This window comes from Dermacentor albipictus, chromosome 8 (genome assembly GCF_038994185.2).
Source record: "Dermacentor albipictus isolate Rhodes 1998 colony chromosome 8, USDA_Dalb.pri_finalv2, whole genome shotgun sequence".
NCBI classification, from domain to species: domain Eukaryota; kingdom Metazoa; phylum Arthropoda; class Arachnida; order Ixodida; family Ixodidae; genus Dermacentor; species Dermacentor albipictus.
In genome coordinates, this window is record NC_091828.1 from 19875319 (window position 1) to 19893867 (window position 18549).

Below are 18549 nucleotides of genomic sequence, written 5' to 3' on the forward strand. Positions count from 1 at the left end.
GAGCTGGGTGATATTTGGCCTTTGTCGCATGTTGCCGCGTGTGGCATTGTGCTTGGGAAGGTCGGCCAAGGAGAAGACGAGCGAGCCATCCAGAAGTTCACAATGACTGCGTCGGCGATAAGCGAATTTTACCATGTATGGAAAGCCTAACAAATATTGTACGTAATGGATAACATGCGCTTAATTGTAAGCAATTGCATATTTGCAGTGCTGTAATTGATCTACCGTAGTGTTGTCTCGGTAGCGCTATCTGAAATTCTATTACTTTTTCCGTTACCCAATTACGCGTAACGAGACAAGCTGTTACGGGAGAAGCAGCTTTGGGCATTTGCATTTGGCGGGAACTACAGTAATGAATGCCACACACAGGCGCACAGTATTTGTCTCTTAACGGACCACAAAATGTTGACGAACAACTTCAAATGGCGTTGCTTTGGTTCCATAGCGATGGCCACTTCAGAAATGACGCCACCAAATAATACCACCCGCATTTCATGGGTCCTGCCATTGGCGCCTTATCCGAACCACAGCAGCAATCACGCGCTTCGTTTTCGCCAGCGTCGCGGGATTGAGCAACCACTGTGTTGTGCGTAAGGTGTTTGTGCTTATAGACAGCACGACGGTCACTGAATTTGCTCGCTGCTGCTGCCGCACTTCATCACGCCAGTGTTTGAAAGCGAGTGTCCGCGGTCATCGAGTGTGATGGGTTCATGTTTGCATGCGTACGCTGACACCATGCTTGTTAATTTAGTTAGTAAGCGAATGTTTCCTAGTTCATACGGCTGATATAAAACTGCAATCCTTACTTCGTATAGCTGCCTTCTATAATTTGCTTTCACAATCGCTGCTATGCCTTTGTTGCGAAACTGCGACTTTTTCTTTGCTACGAGTGCTTTTACATCTGTTTAGGCAAACAAGTGACGCGGCAGCTTTTTTTTTTCTTTTCCGACAAAGTCGTAACATTTTTTGGGCAACCAATGTTTAGTTTTTTTCTTGGAAGGTAGTCATAGAGTAGTCACTAATTCTGGGACAGCTTGTTTGCAAGAAGCCTGAGAAAGTGTTGGGAGGTTGTTCGTGCAGTTACGGTGATAAAAAGGAGTAATATTGTATTTAAACTTTTAAGAAGAAATACAAACATGATAGACTGATAACTTTCTATAAATTACTTAATTAGTTAAAGCAGACAAGGTGACGATTGGTCGACACTCCGTTTCGAAGCGGATTCAAAAACATCGTCGTCATCATCTCCATAAATGAAGTCAAGGAAAAGCTTTACTTCGAGGCCAATTTCAGAATACAGATGATGCCGCCTCCGTATTATAAAGTGGAATACAAGTTTTCCCGAACCGACATCAAGTGCAGCTAAACCTTTCATTGATATTGTGCTTTTTAGCGATCTAACTCAACTAGTAAAGGAACCCACGCTCACCCAATGTTCAGCGCCATCGAACTTGCATTTTTTCCTTGTTAGTCATCTGTTGTATGAAATATCACATCATAAATTTATGTTTGTGAATGTCATGATTAAGGAAGGGACTAGAAGCAAAAAAGACAGGAGCGCATCGTCATATATTCTTAAAATTACATTATGGGGTTTTACGTGCCAAAACCACTCTCTGATTATGAGGCACGCCGTAGTGGAGGACTCCGGAAATTTCGACTACCTGAGGTTCTTTAACGTGCACCTAAGTCTAAGCACACGGGTGTTTTCGCATTTCGCCCCCATCGAAATGTGGCCGTCGTGGCCGGGATTCGATCCCGCGACTTAGTGCTCAGCAGCCCAACACCATAGCCACTGAGCAACCACGGCGGGTGTCATATATTCTTACCGGCTAATGACGTCGAAATGGTACACATGTTAGACTTAGACATTTTCTCGATTTACCATGTTTCCTGAATCAAGAAAATGTACTGTGAACGATTCTTGGTGCTTTTTTTTCAAGAACCTTGTATTTCAGCGCAGTTGTGAGTTTGTACCAACAATTGTAAAACTCATAAGAAATGTAGGCCCATGGATCACTAAATCATTGGTACGCTTGTAACAAAAGGCGAAGAAGAAAAGAAAACAACATAGTAAAAACCCATCTGTGCCTAGCGTGCACAAAGCCTGCGTCGCGTGCAGAAAGTTGAAAGACAATATCAAGAAAGCAAAATATTATTATCCTAATGTCACTATAAAAGCTTCATTCGTCTCAAGCAAAATTTTGGCGGGTCTTCTGCCCTAGGAAGAAGTCACCCCTCAACATCTCTGCAAATGTTATGTCATTTCCGTAAATGGGACTATTGTGACTAACAAAGATAAATTCGCTAAGTGCTTTGACGAGATTTTTATGTTCAGTGTTCACTGATGATGATGGTGGGATGCCATGTTCTATGCGGCTTACCGTATACTTCCTATAAGTAAGATTGTCATGTCTGGCGAAGGAATCCTGTCGCTGCTTCTTAACATCGACTCAAAGAAGTCCTCTCGCATTCACGGCAGACCTAACGCTTTTCTTGCCATATGGGATGAATGTGACTCAAAGTTTTTTTGACATAATATTTAACAAATTATTGTCACAGGGTGAGCTTCCAAGCAACTGGAAGTTTGCATACAACATTTCCATATCGCAAACAAACAACGCCTCTATCATGTCTCCCTACAGACCGATTTCCCTGCTGTGCTCATGCGCAAAAATGTTAGAACAGATCATATTCAAGCAACTATTACTTTTTATTAAAGAGCACAATTTCTGTAGCTACCTTTCGTAAAGGCTTTTTAATGGCTGCACCATTACTGGAAACTACTCATAATATTAGAGTGGTCCCAGAAACCAAGACCAAATTGATATCGTATATACAGGCTCCGAAAAAGCATTCGATCGCGTATCCCATCGGAATTTTTCGGCAATACTGAAAACTGTACTGAAAAATAATTCTCTACTTTCATGGATTGAGGCCTACCTGTATTTCCCAAATCAGATGGTTGTTATCGATGACTGACTTTCGCAACAGGTTAATTCAGGAATTCTTCAAAGGTCACTGGGGTACTTCCTTTGCTATTTTAATAATCAATCAACAGTAAAAAACTGCTTTTTGTTTAAACCTATAAAGACTTAGGTATTAAGCTCAGCACCGATATTAAGTGTAATGAGCGTGTTGCTTACAGTTAAAAGAGAGCTATGTTAAGTCTATATAGGCCAGGCAGGTAGCTGTGGTAATAACGCATCCTTAAGCGGGGACCAGGCAAGCAATCCGGCAGTGCATTGCAGCAGCTGCAAGAAGTGCAAAAAAAGTGCGCCACTGTTTGGTGATGGGACCATTTTAAGGAGGGATAGGACTAGATACGAGCGAGAAATCTCGGAAGATTTTCACTTTGGAAAGGAGAAAGAAAATTTTGTCAGCGATACGAATTTGTGTTCACCCACAGTGAACGTGCTTACCAATTGGGCAGGTAAAAGGTGATTAAAAACTGACATAGACGCATGGGTCTTGGGAGGAGTAGAAATTGCGCATGCGTCGGCTGTTTTCGGGCGGCAAGGTACTTTTCGATGCACATGTCTTGGGAGGAGTTGGAGATACGCATGCGTCGAATGTTATGTGAAGCATTGGGAATTCCAACAAAGTACAGCTGAAAGTCTAGCGTCCGCCCGTGTCTAACGCTTTTTCCTTGTGTGCGCGTCCTTTGTGTTTCGGTGGTACCCCTTTTTTATGTTCATTAGGAAGATGTTTGCGTGGATCCGCCTCTAAATTAAAGCGACTTGAATAAAAAGCTTTTGTTCGTTCAGTCCTAGAATTTGTGCTATGGAATCCCCAAAGGCAACTGAAGACTAAAAATAAAAAAAAAACAAAATAATTCATACGGCTATACGGCTTGTCTGAAATTGTTACAGTTCGCTTACATGCCTCAGCATACTTTTAAAGAACGCTCACCCGGATACACTACACACAACACGATGACATGATCGGCTAAAGTATATGTACCTATTTTACCAAGACAAGCTACCAATAAATAAGAACGCGTATATAAATTATTCCATCGTCACTCCCCCAACGTAACCATAGCATTGCAAAAACTGAGGTAGTTTCCTGTGGAGCACAAGCAATGAAAATTTTGTTTTTTTCCGGGTATGGTCAGTGATTGGAACGCCCTGTTTGCAGATACGGTCAGCTGCACAACAGTTCAGTCATTTCTGTTTATGGTGGGCCAACAATAAAAGCACCTGTTTTTCCTCTTTCCATCTTTTATTTAAGTTTGACATTTGGCATAACGAATCTGTACCTTATTCCGAATTATTTCTCACTTTCATGAGACTTTCTGCATGCCTTGAAACAACATTTCGTTATCGCACTCTGCATCAATTCTCTCGCTTATCTTTAGTGCTCTCGGTTATCTTTCGCACAGTTACTTATTTTCTGTATTTCCAGGCGACATACATTTACCTTTATCTATTGTATAGGTACTAGAGTTTATTCAAATATTGTTTTTATTTTGCTGTTTCTTCCTAAGCGAAAGACTGTCACTCTTTGCATAAGTACTCAGAAGTTAATCAGTCATCTCATCCATGGTGTCCTGCTGCCGCACAGCTATTACTCTTATTATTACTACTACTACCAGCGGTGTTTTTTTCATTGTATGACCCATTCCTGGCTAAGGCCTCGTATGAGAGGTCGGCAGTATTTCTGAAACAAAATAATTTTAAGTTGATCCCTAGCACCTGATATATAGCTCCTTTTCGCACTAGTCAGTACATACATGGTGTGCAATTTTTCTAGGTAGTCTACACTTGATTCGAATGATACTTGATATTCGATTCGGTGTTCGACACTTATTTTTCGTATTCGATTCGTATTCGAAAAAAGTTCAAATTCGCCCACCTCTACTTCTAATATTAGTGCAACGTAAGTTATTTTTTTTTCGACATCTTGAAGTGCTAGCGGCGCTCCTGTTGAGAGGAGGATTAGAGGAGAAGAGAGGGAAAAGTTAAAACGGCGCTTTCGTGAAACACACCTACGGAGCTTAGTTTTGAGTCGAGGTAGATTTTAGAATACGTTCAAGAATAGGTTCAACACTCCTAGGAGTGTTGAAGCGAGATGCATTTTGAACCCGAAAGGATAGCTTGTTCAATGTCTGCCTTCCGTGTGGCAGCCTGTTCGTTGCTTGCGTTGCGCATTCGAAAGACTGCGCTACGTATTTTCTGCTTCCGTGGAGTTTCCCGTACGCTATTTGTCCAGGTCAGTTCAATCGAGCATCAGATCTCCTTATCTGTGTATGCCACACACTGCGTACTGCCTGTGACGAAAATTAGGCTTCGCATAAGCTGCAAAGTTCTTTTTTCGAAATTCTTAGGCACTGTACTGTGAATATATAGGTCCGTGTAGTTCTGCGTGTAAATACTTTTGTACGCCGCAGTCAACGCTATATCAACGAAATCACGTGTTTGACATATGGAAGACATTTACCTTAGAGAATCAAGGTTCTTGCTTATAACACACTATTTTTTTCTACACTTTATTACTGTCTGCTCGCGTAGGGTACCACATCAGCTACGAATCTAAAGAAGATACATATATTTCAGGAAAAAAATTGTGCGAGCACTATTTAACTTAGCTTACAATGCCCACACATCAGACTTATTTCCGAAAGCAAATATAATACCCGTGTTTAACCTTTATAATTACAAGTTAAGTCAAGCTTTCAAATGGGAGGTAAAAGATAAATTAAAGGTTCTTCATGAGTTATCTAATCTCAGCCGGAACACACATTCTTACATGACAAGGTGTACGGAACAGTGGAAGGTGGTCACTACGCGAGTGAATTATTCTACACAAAAGATATACACACTACCAATACTTTAAATTTGTTTCTGAAATCAAGTCTTGATATTTATATAACTGATGTACGAGCTTTACGTGAACATTTTGTCACTCATTCTTTCTTAGATAATTGAAGCGCGTTTTTCAGGTAATTTGTGTTTTGGCGATTATTTTTTGTGCATATTTCACATGTAGTCGATATATATATATATATATATATATATATATATATATATATATATATATATATATATATATATATATATATATCCTGTTCAATCGCTGTTTGCCTTGTAAAGGAGGCTGCGGGCTCTAGTCAAGTCGCTTGCATCTAAGCGACTTTTAGCCGCAGTCGCCCCCATCACTGACGTAAATAAAGAATTTATTATTATTATTATTATTATTATTACTATTACTATTATTACTATTATTATTATTATTATTATTAGCGTGTATATTACTATGCTCAAATGGAATTGAGCAAGGATGAAATGCTACAGTGGCACGTTTCGGAATGTGCTGGCGCTATTTTGATGTGCTGTGCATTGCAAGGAGTATAACATGCACTTCATTTTCAACGAGTTATTTCGATCAGCTGCACTGACCTTCATACGTAAAGAACTGCAGCGATGTTACGAATATTGGCCCTCTGTACTGGATGAGGAGATAGTACCTCGACCCTAAGCAAGGGGAACGACTACTTGCTGAGACGAACAGGTTTAAAGCATCTCACAGTCGGACGGTGCTGAGAAGAACATAAGGGCTGCCAGCGATGGCCCCACAATGACAGACGCTTGGAATTTGCTGTAGATTCGGAGATGGGGAGCGTCCTAAGGCTTTGAGGCGGCTGGTGACGTCATTCGTTGCCTGCGCTATCCAGGAGGCATGTTTACAATTGCTAGTAGGTACAGCTGCATGGCATGGCAAGAACTTTATTTTGGTCCACAGAAACTAGGGCCTGAGGGCAGAAGCCCCCAGGCTAAGTCGGTGGCTCCGCCCACGTAGGCACCGGTAGGCCAAAGGCTAGGCGTGGCACTTTTCACAGAGCTCGACGTTTCCGCGCAGGCACCAGTAAGAGCGGTTGCGAGAGAGAACATCTGGGGTTTTTTGCTCCTTGAATATGTGAGTCTACATAAGCAGAACAGAGGTTTCTTAACGCGTGTTGTATGCGTTTGTCCCCTAGGCATGCCGGCATTGCGGAGTGCCGTCCAGTTTGTTTACGCTCCGCCGGTAGCTGCCCGCGAGGTGAGGGAGTGGGCACGGACGACCCATTTGGTGATCACTGTGTCTGAAGAGGCAAGGTTCTGACTGGTGTTGTCGCAGGTCGCTTTTTTAGTCGTGACGATGGATTGAATTTTTACAAGCACTGCGCCAGGAGGGCAGATGTAACCGGCAAACGCAGGTCTCAGTAGAGCATCTGAGGTTATATAAAGCAGGCGGCGCAGGATACCGGGGCACCCACGCGGTAGCGGGGGGAGCAAAGCTCGAAGTAGGGCGGCCCGTGGGTTGGGGCCACGGGGGCCGAAGCGTGCCAGGGGGTATTCGCACAAAAATTGGCTGTGCGCGATAGCGGACAAGCGATCTTATACTCCCCTGGCACGCGCAGGCCTCTGCGAGCCCCAACCCACGGACCAGTCCGGGTTCTGGCTTTGATGTCCCCGTTGCCGCTTTGGTGTCGTGGAGACGCCGCTATTAATGCTAAATATAGACACGTTGTTTTAATTAGTAAGATACATGATTGAATCAATATCTTTGCGTCGAGCTGCGAACTTGCGATGCTAAGTTCAGCACTACCGCGCCCCGGGACTTCTGCCGGCACGCCTAGGGACAAGCGCATACAACACGCGCTAAGAAACTCCTCGGCGGTGCCTAGGCAGAGTCGTATATTCAAGGAGCAAAAGTCCCCAGATTTCCACTCTCGCACCCGCTCTTGCTCGCGCCTGTGCGCAAACGTCCGTCGTATCCGCCAGTGCCACGCCCCGGTGAACTTACTGTACCGCTGTATTGGAAATACGCATCCCAGAGAGGTAGTTTCAGGTACTGGAGCCAAAACATTCGTACTACGCGGAGGGTTTCGAGTCCTAATGTTCATGTGGACCAGTTGGTGCCCACCTGGGTTGACGTCGTTACATGGCCCTCTTTGATGTCAGCCTTCCGCCTGCCATGGCATTTCAGGAGCTTTTCCCTCTGTGTCGGTATCTTACTTTCCCTTCCTCAACGCGAGAATTTTGCTCTTCGGCGTCGTTGTCTTCGCGTCACCGGCTGCTGAAGTCGCCTACTCGTTGCTTTAGTTCGCAGGGTGGTTGTCCCCATGACTGAAATTGATTGAACCAGTAAATGAATGAATGAATGAATGAATGAATGCGTTAATGCAGTGTTCTTTGCGTTTATTCGTGGGGTGCAGGTGCGTGCGGTGAGCAAGGCCCTGAGTTCCGACGGCGTCGTTGGCCAAGTGGGATGGGCGCTGTTCGAGCTGCCGTTCGAGGATGCCGCTGGAGTCTGTGCAGCCAATGAAAACTTCCCGCGGGTCCGCGCGGCCCGACAGGAGCTCTTCCCTACAGGAAAATGACTATGCGAACTGATAATATACAAGCAGTCAACAACATATCTAGAAGACGGTGGTTATGTGGACTTGTTGGTATGATATATGTTAAAGTGGAATTAGCCGTAACGCAACACCAGGACATGGACCCAAAAATCTCTCCGGGTCAGTCATTTCTCGTGTCCATGTCCTATTGTTGCGGTATAGTTCATCCTTATTCAATGAGAAACGCTTACTAGTGTTTTATTAGGTATTGTGGAACGCAATTTACTACAGGTTTTCCCGCTCAATTTAATCCAAGCGCCAGTCAATTTAATCCGAGCGCCAGCCAATTTAATCTAAGCGCCAGTCAATTTAATCCAAGTGCCAGTGATTTTAATCCGAGCGCCACTCAATTTAATCCAAACGCCATTCAATTTAATCCAAACGGCAGCCGAAATAATCCAAGCGCCAGTGAATTTAATCCAGACACAACGGAATTCAAGAACCTTTGGATTTCAAGACTTCTGAAAATTTGTGAACATATTATGAATTAACAGCTTGAAAATGAAAGAGCGGGGTGGTAGACCAGTAGCTATCCTGCCACGGGACTAAGGACCACTTTTGGAGGTTTTGAAGCGAAAAGCTTCACTACGCTAGCCGGCGTATGTCGGAATTGGCTCCGTGAGCGTGTTCGGAGTCCGATTGGCTCCATGAGCGTGTGAGGAGTCGAATTGGCTTCATAAGCGTTTCGGAGTCGGCGCAGGTGGCCACTGCCGCGCGCTATGCGTTATCGTTTGACGTTGCCCGCAAGCGCGTGTTTATCGCGGAGGCCGACTATATAACCGCTTGCCAGAGTATAGGCGTGCGCATTGAACATGGAAGCAGAAGAGAGATACTACCGATAGAAAGAGCTGTGTTTATGGCTGTACAGAGATCGCAGGACACTGTGCCCAACAATGATGAATAAAGAAGTGTAATAATCCTGCATTACTTATGGTATATATCATTGATAAGCAATTTGCATAACTACACAAGGCACACGTATAGCATTAGGACAATTATAAAATGAGAAGTTTGAGTTAGTAGTAAATATCAATAATTTTTACCATTACAGCGTCTACTTGTACGCGCTGCAATTGAGTAAAGTTTCAATAAACCAGCAACAATTTGAAGAATATAAAGAACATCAGCGAGTCATTAGCAATAAGTAGTGATTTTGCACAGTTGTGTTTGCCGGGTATATACAATTCTTCACCGTAAGGGTATCTCATGAAAAGTCGTTAGCAGCGTAATTAGATTATGCTGTGTGGGATCTCATATAGTTTGGTCCCTGTAGATGACAGATCACATCACATTTCCCGTACGTCGCACATATGTAAACTGCGGTAATACGCTATGAAGTGAGCAGGACGTTCACGGTGCTTTACAATGCATATGGTGGCTGTGATGCGTACAAAACGTTCTCGCAGGTCTGATACGTTCAGAGAAAGGCGGCCCATTTGACGGTTTGCTGTTCTAACAAATTTCTTGAAAAGGCGAATGATGTGAATGAGTAAAAAGGGCGGCGACAAACGACGAAACGCCCAAAAGGACTGGAATGGACACATAATTGCTCAAGATGCAATCGGCAAGAAGGGCTTTACAATAATTTAAAAAAAGCATCACGCCTCTTGAGAAGGAAGCATACCTGCGTGCACTACAATTTGTGTTTTGTTTTCCTTCACTTAAAGAGGGCCGTACTAATAACAGGGTAAATGATAAATGCCGAGAACGGTTGCATTTGTTTTGCTTTGACGTGTTTTTGCGTACATTATTCCTATCAGGGAGAGCTTAATTTGTATATATGGCCTTGCTTATCGTCATCTCTCTGTCATTGCTTGTGGACATTAGTCAGGTCCATTGTATGGGATGCTCTCTTGTCGATATTCCTGTATAATTCTGTTCACTGTGTGCGTCCGCTGGATGCGCGCTTGTGAAGCAAAGGCCAGGCGTTCCTTAGCTTTATCAATGGCTGACAAAAGTGGCGAATCTTGAACTGCGGGAAAGCCTACTCTCGCGACCGCCATGAGCCTGCCACTTTCGTGTTTCGACTTTAAGAAGCCCTTCGAACAGCCACAATGAATTTTCCCGTTTGAGTATCACTGTTTAGCTTCCGGTCTTTGCCATATGCTACTGGCTAGGCAAAAGTAAGACCATCCCTATATAGTATGGGCTCGCAAGAAGCTAGATGGGTTTTGGAATAGCTAGACTACCGAGCATCAAAGTGCTTTGATGTCGTAGAGAAAAAGTTCAAAGTAATTTTTATTCATCAGCCTAATAATTTGTGCTAACGCGTCAACTTACACCAGTGAAGGCAAGGAGGCGAACCGAAGCTTGCCTGATATTTATCGAATGTTTCTCGCTCAAATTTCGCAGAAGGTTCAAGATAGTGAAAGCCATTTCTTGCAGGGCGCGAGCAGACGATCAATGAAATTGCATTGGTCTGTGGGGTGTTACCACGATTGTCTGGATATTGTAAATGAGGCATTTCATTATATCGGGTAATAAAGACCGTAAGAGCTTGTGTCTGTGAATTATGGCAGCGTTTTACAAAACATAAATTCTTTAACTAATGTTCGAGAGGAAAGACTACCATTCTAACTAAAGCAGACGACATGCGGCTGATTCTATCAGGGGTGCCGCACTTCCGTGCAGACGACAGGCAGATGACCAGCGTCAGTCGTTGTGCGATCATCGTGAGAGGCCTGCCGCAGCTTTAATGTAGAGTGAATATTTTGAAAATTTGTGCCATGGAAGCGGGCAAGATGCGAGCTGCTGGACGACCAAGAAAGATGCCTGATGAAGAAAAGACCAAGTACGCTCGCGTTTCTGCCGTGGATCGTTCCCGCATCATCGATGCGCACCGACGAGGTGGGGACTTGAAGCAATTGGCCCAAACACTGGGAATAAATATAAAGACTGTGCGCTCAATCACGCAACAGATCGTGAAACAGCCAAGAAACGTGGTGGTTCGTCAAAAAAGTTTGGCCAAGATGTGGTCAATACCCTGCGTGAAATCCTAGAAAAGAACCCATCCTTCACGCTTATGCAAATCCGGATGTCGTTGACAGAGAAGTTTCCCGGTACCGAAATCAGCAAGTCTACCATCGATCGGCTTCTGGATGGCCATGGTTATACACTTAAGTTAATTACTCAGAGGCCGGTTGACCGTAACCGGGCTGATGTCAAGGAAGAGCGCCACAAGTTCGCTCAATGGCTCCAAAACGAGGGTACCACAGTCACGCGGTACTACATCGACGAAACGAATTTCAACGTGTGGTGCGCAAGAAGTTTTGGCAGAGCGAAACGAGGCGCCCCAGCTATTCGTCTTGCAACCAGCACAAAGGGCGCGAATATAAATGTTTTGGCTTGCATGTCGGCAAATGGCCTTCTGCATTGGACTTTAGTGGACAAGATCCACTGGGTTGTATTCAACGAATTTCTCGATGATCTGTCCAAGAAGGTTCATCATCAGGAACCTGGCACTGAAGCTGTGTTCTTGTTTGACAACGCTCCAGCGCACCGCCGTGCTGAGGGGGTTGTCTTGGCCTCCAGTGATCACTCAGTGAAGCGGCTTCCACCCTACAGCCCATTCTTCAATCCAATCGAAGAAGTTTTTTCAAAGTTCAAGGCTGGTGTAAAGGCTTTTCTTGCTGAACGGCGCGACCGTCTTTTCATGACACCACCAGGTATATCCAAGAAACAGCATCGCCGGGCACTGTTGGTTGAGGCCGCGGGAGAGTCAATGAAGCACATCCTGCGGTTTGAATGCGCTGCCTACGACAGGCACAACTACACTTTTGTGCAAGCTGCCCTAGCGTGCCATGACATGTGAAAACTGCTCAGTGCTGCATTCAAAGAAAAGTCGACAATCTTGCAACAAAGTGCTTTTGGTTGATATTAATAAAGTTTCCTCTCGCAGATCTACACATAACTGTTATGGTCATTGTTTACATAAACGATTCACAGGCGTCGCCTTTGCAACGCAATCAATTGCTTCATAAGAGTTTAAAGGGATTTAACATTCTAACCTTTCCTGCTAAATTTCGAATTAGCGCTTTTGCACATCAGTTTACTATAAGCCAATTGATGAAGCGTTGCTGCTGCTACGTTAACATTTCTGTTTATTTCTTCAAGTCAATTGGTGCCTGTCGCGCCGTTCTAGTGAAACAAGCCTTAAGAATTCAGAGAGTTAGCAAATATAACCTCACCTCAGCTTCTTTGCGTCAATTGGCTCACACATGTCTGTTCCTAGTGGTCATAATCGTATCACCTTTTGAGCGACCATTCATTTTATGTCCATGAAGCTGTGATTTGTGAGTAGTCAAGAAAATTGAAGTGAACATAGTCACCATTGACCACCAGTATTTCGACCACATCTGCAATCTCAGAGGAAAAATATTCACCAATAGCAAAATGAACGAATGATAGCTACCATTGTCAAAGTGACTCGTGATTACTAAGTGACTAATTTTTAGCAACCCAAGGTTATAAAATTTGAATCATCCATCGAATTATCATTTGACATCCATGACACTATAAACTCTCATTGTAACAGAACGCTGAACTGAGTTTATCACTAGTGATCACTAATAACTCATTACTATCAGGTAGCAACGGTAGTAGAGAAAATACTAATTCAATAACATTTTGATATATATCCATGACTATTAGATATCAGTTGGCAGTGGTAACGCAAAAGTGCTCATCGTGCTACAGCTTCATTGATACTACTGACGGCACTCACGAGGGAAAGCTGCCTCAGGGATAGTAAAATAGGTAAATAATATTCATCAGTGACATAACTATACGAGTATACGAGTATTTGATACCGACCGAAGCCTCCCGGCGAGAGCCTAGTGATTATCATCGAATCAACCTTTATTGTTTCGTATGATAGCCATGTGTACCATTAACTCGACGTACTCATGCTGACGTTTCCTCTCAATTAATTTCGACAATTGTCATCTGCTGTGTCGCTCTCATAACTAAGTAGAAAATACACAAAAAATTGGCTGGGGCTTAGCTAAGGTTAAGCCTGGATAACTCGAAGGGAAAAGGTTCGCTGATGCTTACGGTTCAGCTTATGGTTATGCTTTATGATTTAGCCTACGGTTATGCTTACGGTTTCACTTACGGATATGCTTTGGTTAGATTATGTTTATGCTATACGTGTCCCTTGTGTAGTTATGCAAATTGCTTATCAATGATATATACCATAAGTAATGCAGGATTATTACACTTCTTTATTCATCATTGTTGGGCACAGTGTCCTGCGATCTCTGTACAGCCATAAACACAGCTCTTTCTATCGGTAGTATCTCTCTTCTGCTTCCATGTTCAATGCGCACGCCTATACTCTGGCAAGCGGTTATATAGTCGGCCTCCGCGATAAACACGCGCTTGCGGGCAACGTCAAACGATAACGCATAGCGCGCGGCAGTGGCCACCTGCGCCGACTCCGAAACGCTTATGGAGCCAATTCGACTCCTCACACGCTCATGGAGCCAATCGGACTCCGAACACGCTCACGGAGCCAATTCCGACATACGCCGGCTAGCGTAGTGAAGCTTTTCGCTTCAAAACCTCCAAAAGTGGTCCTTAGTCCCGTGGCAGGATAGCTACTGGTCTACCACCCCGCTCTTTCATTTTCAAGCTGTTAACTCATAATATGTTCACAAATTTTCAGAAGTCTTGAAATCCAAAGGTTCTTGAATTCCGTTGTGTCTGGATTAAATTCACTGGCGCTTGGATTATTTCGGCTGGCGTTTGGATTAAATTGAATGGCGTTTGGATTAAATTGAGTGGCGCTCGGATTAAAATCACTGGCACTTGGATTAAATTGACTGGCGCTTAGATTAAATTGGCTGGCGCTCGGATTAAATTGACTGGCGCTTGGATTAAATTGAGCGGGAAAACCTGTAGTGTCCCAGTGAGAACGACCAAAACAATATTTGCACGGGACGCACGCTAAATTTGAGCAATGCTCGCAGACGCGTTTTTGCGACTATGAAGTGAAGGCTAAGGGACTGAAGCGCGCGTGTGACATCGCTGCTGGACGTAGTCCTGATTTTAGTGGGCATTTCAAAGATTTAAATTTAAAAACGTGATTGTTGTATTTTCTGCTGCACGTAATATGCGATGAAACATAGCATTGATTGATCGTTTATCGATAAGTAATTTTATCTTCATTTTGTCCTCTCGAGTTTACCCAATTGAGGCTGTCGAACGTTTTACTTGTTCCTCAATATAGAAAGTGCGAATGCGTATTCTTGTTTGTGTACGTCGTATGCTGACCCACCTAGCAACACCCCTCGGATCTTGAGGACCAGCTGCTGAAACATGAGTCTTGGAGGAAACAAAAATAATGCGTTGTTCCAAACCCCCATGGACTACGCAGTGTATGAATGCATATCAAGAATCAAGAAATGTAACAAGGATAAATCACTCTATATGTCAGCTTTCGCATCGATGTTCTTAAATAAACAATTTTTTCATGTCTACAGTGCGAGCACAAGAAGCGATGACCGCAGATGTGACGCGTCATAAACACAGGTATTTGTGCTATCGCCGAAGGCTCCCAGCACTAGCCCGCGCTTCTATGACGAAGACCTATGACTAGACAGGCGTGTTGACTGAAAGGCATCACTGAACTAAGGAAATGGTGCATATCCTTTGCGTGAAGAACAAAAAATGGCTATCGAAATCGGCAGTAACACGCCATACACCATCCCGGGTCGGCGGTTGATTTAGGACTTTTTTTCGAAGTTAAAATAGCAATCGCAAGTGAAAATCGATGGTGTGGCACTTCCAAGCATACTGCTGAATACGGACAGCAACTTTTTCTTTCTGGTACAGACGTGAGTTTTAGTTGCTGGGCGATAGCGCATCAACCATGTCTGTACGAGACGTAGCTCTGCGAAACCAACTGCTTCTCGGCTTTGACATGGCAAATTATCCGCGTATTTCCGTTTGATGGCGTAGCGTAGTGGTAAAGTGACGGGCTTGGGACCTCAAGGTCGGACGTTCGAAACCTTGTTGGAGCAGTTTTATTTTTTACGTTTTTTTTCTATTTTTTTTTATTGCACTAAAGCGCTCTGTCTTGTTTTCTGTATTCAAAAAATATATACGGTGTCCAGGCACCGCATATTTAACGCGCTAGAGCTGTTTTTCGCACGAGCAGCTAGTGCCTCGCAGTACGCCGCGCCTTCCCAGCGCCCCAGCGTCCAGCGCGCTGTACTCGGCCCATAATGCGGCGCACTGGGTCCCAGTGGCACTGGGTTTTGCAATAGGGTAAGGCATAAATATATGTCGTATCCAATTATAAACGCCATTTGTGCGGTCTGATCGGAAACAGTAGCGCGCGAAGTAGTAGGAACCACCCCGCCGATCAGAATCGCCAGCAGTTTACAGCGGCGCGACCTTCATATGGTCCTATACAATTCGATCGCATGCAGCGCCGCCATAGTATTTTTCGTCGTCGCGGCGCTGCTGCTCTGTCGGCCGAAGCGAACGGACGTGTCGTCGGCGCGCTCCGCAACCACCGAGACGACGCGACCTTCACCGACCGCTCTTGCCCGGGCCGCTTTCGCCGGGAGTGGCTTTCTCGCCGTTTCACACCGACCGCCTTTTTTCCCGGGACCTTGTCTGCCGCTCCCCGCGCCTCTACAGCTCTGAAGCAGTTCGAACGCGGCTGGCCTTGCCGGGGCCATAGCTGCCTTGGCGTGTTTTTTACACCATCAACCAAGAGCGCCAAGCGTCCAGCTCTTCCGAGGCCCATGTTCTAAAACGGCGTGCAAAGGGCCTTCGGCCGATTCACCGCTCTGTTTCGATGGAGCATTTATCTACCGCAACGTCATTTTCCAACGAGCAGAAGACGCAATCGGCGATGGAGAAGGCCGGCGCGCGTTCCTCGGCAACAACGAAGAAGCCCAAGGTGGATACCGCAGGACTGGCCGCCGATCCCATCGCCGTCGCCAATTTTCCCTCCCAACAACGAGAGGTGCACACTCCAACCAGGGAAAGGATAGAGGAAGATGCTGCCCCGAACATTTATGACGACAAAACTGACGACGACGCAGGTGGCTATTGGAAGACAGTCATACGTAAGCGGCGCATCCGTCAAGCGCACGCCAAGACGCAACCCTCCGAGAACATCTTGGGCATTCCGGACGCCTCTCTTCTTACCGTACGCAAGCGCAGTCGGAATCAGAACCTGCCTCAACTTCCTTTGCACAATGAAAACATAATTCTGCGGCCTCACGGAGGACTTTGTATCGATAAGTGGACGCGCCCAGAACTCACCAGTGCTCTATGGAGTGCAGCCGGCTTGACCACCGAGGATTGTCAGGACGTCATATTCAGACTGCAACCTCAGCAGAAATTGGCAATCATCAGCACACCCCAGTCACACGTAGCCGACGTATTGTACAAGGTGAGGGAGCCCAACCTTGGTCAGCGGGTTTATCCCATCACAACATATTTTGCGGCCCCAGACAACTCATGCAAGGGAATTGTTCCTGGTCTTTTGCCCGGTACACCGTCTTCCAAGCTAGTGGATGAACTTTTGGCTCCTGGAACTCAAATACTTCAAGCACGAATGATGGGTCAAACCAACGTTGCGTTGGTAACATTTGAAGGGCTTAAAGTGCCTCGCTACGTTCGTTTCTATGGTGCAAAACTCCGCTTCTAGCCCCATCGACCCCGCCAACTGGTTTGCAAGATATGTCACAAGCTCGGCCATTGGGCTGATTACTGTCCTACGCCGCACGTGGTCATTTGTGCGACGTGCGGAACTGAAAACCCCCCACCCCGTCGCATCCGTGCACCCCACACTGCAGATCCTGTGACGGGACCCGCCCTACGCCGGACCCAAACTGCCCGCGGCGTGATAGGCAGACACTGAACAAGGCTTGGGTGGGGAAAGCTCTCGAGAAAGAGCAGCGTGAACTCCAACCCTCCAGCGACCCGACCACAACCACAGATACGGCGGAGACCCGAACGACACGCGCCCAATGAAGGAGACCAGACAAGTCCCGTTCGAGACACGTTCGAGATCCCGTCGCAAGTTCCGGACCCGCTCCAAGTCTCGGTCCCGATCCCGCGAGGCATCGCTACGCCACCCGGAGAAGCGCCCTAGGTTCCTTACCCATCTTCCCAACAACCCTACAAGAAGGCCCTGCAGACCAACGCCCCAGCCAAGGTGACCTTGGTCCCTTCAGGGGTGCAGCGGACCCCGGAGAAGAAAACAGCAATGGAGGCACCTCGGGAGGTACATCGGGCGGGGGGCCCCCACAGCTCGCTCCGCCCCGTAAATTTTTCCCTACCTCTTTCCCTACCGATTCGTTATCAACTCCCGATCCTCTAATAGAAATAGCCCGCCTACGTCGTGACATAGAAGCGCGCTGTGAGCACCTGCTAAAACTAATAGACGCACTGGTGGCAGACATGAGCACTAGTATGCAGGCGGCTTTGGATAGGATAGGACCTCAAATCGGGGACCTTCGAATAGGGATTACGGAGCAAGTGAAATCATGTATAGAGTGCACTTTCGCACGCATGCAAGCTCCTGAGCTTAGCGGTTACAACGAAAGCGGGCTTTCCGATCAAGGCTCTCAGCCGCAACCTTCAAATGTGGGCACCCGGCGCCCGCATCCCTATGCACGACCGCCTGCTTCCTCTCGCGATGATGATGACGCCGCATAACGCGGAGCAACTAGTGGTGTGGCAATGGAACTGTAGGGGATTCCGCCAAAAACGAGGTTCCCTACAGCAGTATACCGCCACATCCACGAACCCTCCCGATGTCATCCTCTTACAGGAAGTCAATTGCACCCCTTTTTTAACCGGCTACAGCACGCTCTCGGGTGTCTCTCCTCTTGTGGGAGCCTTAGTTTCGAAACATGTTGCATGCCGCATGCATACGACTAGCATTGACATTCCTCACCAAATACTGGGAATAATTACGCAAGGTAAACGCAGCGAGTTTCTTTATACTCAATGGATACTGTTCCGCCCGTTCGTGTACGCACTGTTTTAGCGCCTACTAACAGAATTTGGTAGGTTTTGACAGGCTTGTGTGCTAGCCGGCGACTTTAACGCTCCGCATACTGCATGGGGTTACGTGAAATCACAGGTTAGAGACCCGCTTATGGAATGTTATCTGTAACAAGAGGTACACAGTGCTTACT

General features: G+C 45.7%; 1 protein-coding gene across 1 annotated transcript in view; it reads left to right on the top strand.

Annotated features, from left to right (window-relative positions):
- Positions 1-8567, top strand: part of LOC135919571 (uncharacterized) — an 85328-nt gene extending 76761 nt beyond the window's left edge. Inside the window, exon 11 of the mRNA XM_070522761.1 lies at positions 8201-8567. Coding sequence (XP_070378862.1) covers positions 8201-8365 — 165 coding nt within the window. The 3' untranslated portion in view covers positions 8366-8567. The remainder of the gene's footprint in view (positions 1-8200) is intronic.
- The last annotated feature ends 9982 nt before the right edge of the window (positions 8568-18549 follow it).